General features: G+C 43.3%; 1 protein-coding gene across 1 annotated transcript; it reads left to right on the top strand.

The window, feature by feature from the left end:
- Window positions 1-1,304: 1,304 nt before the first annotated feature.
- T265_07422 (hypothetical protein) lies at window positions 1,305-1,687 on the top strand (the record flags this gene model as incomplete). The annotated part of the gene is made up of 2 exons (XM_009172940.1): window positions 1,305-1,479; window positions 1,512-1,687. The coding sequence occupies 2 exons, from the start codon at window positions 1,305-1,307 to the stop codon at window positions 1,685-1,687; spliced, it is 351 nt and encodes a 116-aa protein (XP_009171204.1).
- Between the last annotated feature and the right edge of the window lie 3,116 nt (window positions 1,688-4,803).

Below are 4,803 nucleotides of genomic sequence, written 5' to 3' on the forward strand. Positions count from 1 at the left end.
GCACATTCTGTTTGATAGACAAATTCGTAACACATTCATATTCCACCATATTTTGTCAAATTCAACTAATAATACAACTGTTGCAGACGGTTAGTGATGAAATGCCACTAACTAGGCCTATGTAGTAGGAGATGGTTGTGCGCAGAACAGATTATTGCATGTGTTTGTGGTGAACTAACCAAAACTTCAATGCATTCATGGATGGAGTTCAAACAAACAAAACCATTTGAGGCAGTGGCATAGGTGACCGAATGCGTGATAGGATGATAGAGTGGCGACAATGCCTGAGATGTGCAAAGCGCTTGGTGGATGACTTGGCGAAATAGAAGTTAAAACAGTAAGCTGTGTTTAAAGGTCAGCATTCACTTTTCCGTTTACCTAATTGGCCTTATCGACCTAGATGTAAATCCTTTTTAAAGTACGATGGACAACTGAGTTCAGCATAAGGTAGACTCATCCACATGATGCTTCTTGGTGTCGTGTACAATGCAAAATTTGGATATGTGGGTGGATGACGAACACACTCGCCTTCCTTCCGTTAAGCTGACCTTGGCACGTGGTTTGAACATTTTGGACTAGTAATCTTCTCAAGTTATGCTGACAGAGTAGAGCCTCATTCAGGTTCTATCGAGCAATGATTCCGAATGCTGATTTCGTGCTACTGCACCGACTCCCTGCACGAACAAAGTGATCGAAAGTTCTTATAATCCCTAATGTAAAACCTGTGACAAATGAGTTCACAGTGGGCACTACGTAGTTAACAAACACCAAACATACGCGAGGTCACTGGCTGAAATTCATATTCAACTGTGACGACTGCTGTTTGAAGTTTCCGCTCGCTCACTTAATCTAAACACTGTCCGACATCAAGAGTAGTGAAGCTCTGGAATAAGGCAACTATGACGCGATAGGAAAACGGATCTGAAAACACACTCACAACCATCAGAAATGCGGGTAACAGCAAGAAAACAGCAATCCCAGATACATCTGTACCAATGTTCATTGTGAAATTGTTGGATACGAGTGCGGCAAAGCACTTATCCATAGCCAGGAAGCCTTCTATTCCAGCTCCCATTCCGGTTGAGGTCGACAACAAAGACTTAACTGTTGCTCAACCCATACCGCCCCGGTTACCAAGTTATGACAAAATGTCACAAAACACTGTTCAGTAGTGTTAAATGTGCTGGAGTTCTCGTCTGATGCGTCAGACAACCATATAAATTTGTCTTGACTTTTTTCAGAAACACACCCATACCCGACACCACTCCAACGTCCTTGCGTGCCAAAGCCGAATGACACCTTGAATGAGAAAAATTGAGGCTGCACCTTCCAGAACTCTGGTAGTAGTGTTTCCTACCTTGGAAGAGGAACTAACCACAAACGAACACAAGCAGTGCCGCAGAGGCCGAAAGAATTCAATCCTTCCTGACCTTGCTCCAGGAGACAACCAAAATCAGAGTCAAAAAACAGCAGCTAAAGGTGAGGCAAACTTACTTACCCGGGATTTTCAGGTAGTTCGCTAAAGGCCACGAATACGTTGCGCTTCAATGTTACGGACACCACTGACCTTACCGACGACCTCAGCGGAGAATCTGCAGACTGCATAGAGGCTGTGAGTAATGACTGTTTTGGCGAAATTACCGTGCTCACGCCCTACCGGGTGTCACGTGCCAGCTTACTGAGTTAAAGATCTGTTCGCCCCAAACTTTGCTATAGTTATAGAATTGACGTTGCCGTGGATGAAAAGTGGCGCGTCTGACTCTGAAGTCCACCTAGAGGGCTTTAATGTGTTTCGGTATAGTCGCGCATTCATTAATAAAGCAGTGTTACAGCGTCAGCCTCCTATGCAGACCTTGAGATGAAGACGGAGTTTACAAGAATGCATGGTGCACTATCAACTTCCTATATCACAACTGCCGTTGCTGCGCCATTCAAAGGCCATTGCCTCATCCTAGGAGATTCTGATGCTCCCGCCATCGGCTGGTGTACAAGCACCTCCGCTTTGGAGGTGACACATTCAACTGTAAAAATCACATGACGACGTTTTATATCAGCGAGTGCAGGGAATCACCAAATCAACAAGGGAATTACTCAATATACCTGATCTAATGCTCCCATTAGCGAAAATCGGAAGCTTGTTATCTCGGCACATTGACTTTTTTGGCAGTAGCGGTCACGGGTTGATAAGGTTTCGACGAGACCTTTGGAACCAAGTAGCAAGAATGTTCCCACATGAAGTATTATTTTCGAAGAGACAAAAACAGCCGCCGACCTTGTAAAACCACACAGATGTGAGTGGTCTTTGAGAACATAAAAATAAATCTGATCAAACACAACCGAACTCCAGAGTACCAATCCTAAACGCAGCACAAATCAGAAAAATTCCCTGAGAACTTGATCGCATCTAACATTACTGTAAAGGAACGCAAGAAAGTCATAACTAATGCAGACAAATACAAAATCTTTATACGGCTGTGATGATGATCAAGCGTAGAGGTGTCAGAAAGAATATCGCATTTGGATGGGAGGCAACAGCGAAACGTTTATTTGTCTAATTTGGCAAACGCACCAACTATCTTCTATCAACAAGGGGATTGCAAGTCTAATGGCGACAAAGCAGAGGCATTTACTGACCACTAGACATTTATATACACCTTGAAAAACACGCGTTGACTAGTAGTTTCAGCTTGCAAACGTTGGTCGGGCGGAACACTTCTAAAGAAGACGTACTCAAGATTTCATAGTTGACAAGCCTTCACAAATCCCCTGAATCTGACAGCAACTACCGTTTGTATTCACGAAACTAGTGGAAGCATCCACCAGCCTACTCAAACAGCTGTTTACACTTTCTCTTTGGGAGCGACAGTGACAATCCAGTGGGATCGAAATATTCATATTTGGAATCGAAGGCGTTGAGGTGAGATCCTAGCCGGTGAATTGTAAGGTTCATGTTTCGCGATATCGTTCAGAGAACCATAAGTGTTTATGTGCATTTCATTTGGCAAAGTACACATTGTTGCATGCCGACATCATGGGTATCGATAGAGTTACTCCAGTCGAACCAAGACTTCGGTCGAAATCAGTGCCTCCGGATATTGTAATCCTCGTTTTCGGCGGTAAAGTTTTTGTCAAATTTCCTCTAGAACGTTGCTAACGAAGCCAAAGAAGATTGGAGACAATATTCTACGATGGATCTCAAATTTTCTTTTTGGATGACAGCTTTCTATCGAAGTTGGAGAAGACCTGTCTTCAAAAATACTTTGTTTACAGCGGCGCTCCGCAAGCACCCTTCCTCGGTCCTTCACTGCTTTGAGTCTATAGTAGAGGTCTCCTTACACACCCGGTTCACACGTTTGACCTGGGCAGATAACAAAAAGCTGTGAGCTTTTTTTGCCGTAGCAGTGCGTCAAAACTTTCTCAGGAAGAACTGCACTGTTTCATGATGTAACCTGGAAATGAGGCACACCTGTAACTATGAAGAACGACCTGTGTCTGTATGTCGACAGCGAGGCCAACATCAGTGCCTTCTACCTAAATGAGATGCTACGTAGGTTATCGCAGTGCAAAAGAGACCTTGAGGTTATGATTTCAACTGCCGTCAAGGTGAAGGTCTAACATAAATCTGATTTGTTTTTCGTCTTCGGGTATACTTGCCTGCGTGGGTGTTTACTTAAGCTAGCCTATTCCGAGGAACTTTCAAATTTCCTGTGCCCTACATCTGCGTCCATGTCTGGGGAAGGAAATAGAACATTTACGTACATAAAAAGAATTACGTCGAATAAAAAAGTACAAAGAGACGCAATAGGTCTAGTAGATGGGTTATAGAATGGTGATTAGGAAGACAGGTTGGAGTTCCAGAATCAGTGTTGTAAATGCGCTGAAAGTGGCTTGGCCATGATCAGACGAGTAATACGAGGAAACTTTGGAATCAAAATGTCAGTCGATTTGCCACCGCGCAACAACTGACGTTTGACTCTCTAGAATCAGGGCATCTGGAGGCTCTCCGCGACTTCCAGGTCATCAAGCAGGTTGTCAAATACCTGGAACTCTCTACCAGCTATCGTGGTAGAAGTGATTGGCAACGATAGTCTCCAATACGGATCGAGTGATATTCTGAGGTATTTGGCTCCAGCAGTGACTGCTAGCAAACACTGTCGATTAAGAAGACGCGAACAAAGCGGTTTTTCCAACTGTTCTCCACAACCTGAATACTGCATACCGGATACACTGGACAGAAGGCTCTGAATGTGGCAAATTACTTTCGATGAATAAATTCGATGGAACAAACACGAAGCAAGTTAAGAAACGAATCTATGAGAACAGCCAACCTAGAGTCACATCATCCGCATTCGTCTGTCAATAAATATGTGGGCGTCATTAGCCTATCGCGCAAGAGTCATCTGAGACGTCACTCAGTGTAGCCCTACGAACTACTTATTCCCTTTTCAGTAACTGGGTTCACTCGTCTGTCTGAATAAACTTACCCTGTTCGGTCGTTTCATCTGTTCTCATTTAGAATTAGCGGTTTCTAAACTGGTGAATAGAAAGTGACATAATCTCACGATTCGAAGTTTGTAAAGTTTTATTATTTTATCATTTAATTTTTTGATGAGCCTTCACTCGTTCGTTTTGATTTTTCGAGTTTTTCGCGTAACTCAATAGATACTTTGTGACTTTATCTACAAGCATCACGGTTCCAATCTCACATTTTTCTGGTTCATTTGACAAAGAGTTTTCTCGTGTGGTGAGAGAAAGTAGACTTTGCAAACTTTTTAGTGGTTGGCGACGCATTCTCCTCTTTTG

The sequence above is a fragment of the Opisthorchis viverrini genome (assembly GCF_000715545.1).
Source record: "Opisthorchis viverrini unplaced genomic scaffold opera_v5_173, whole genome shotgun sequence".
NCBI classification, from domain to species: domain Eukaryota; kingdom Metazoa; phylum Platyhelminthes; class Trematoda; order Opisthorchiida; family Opisthorchiidae; genus Opisthorchis; species Opisthorchis viverrini.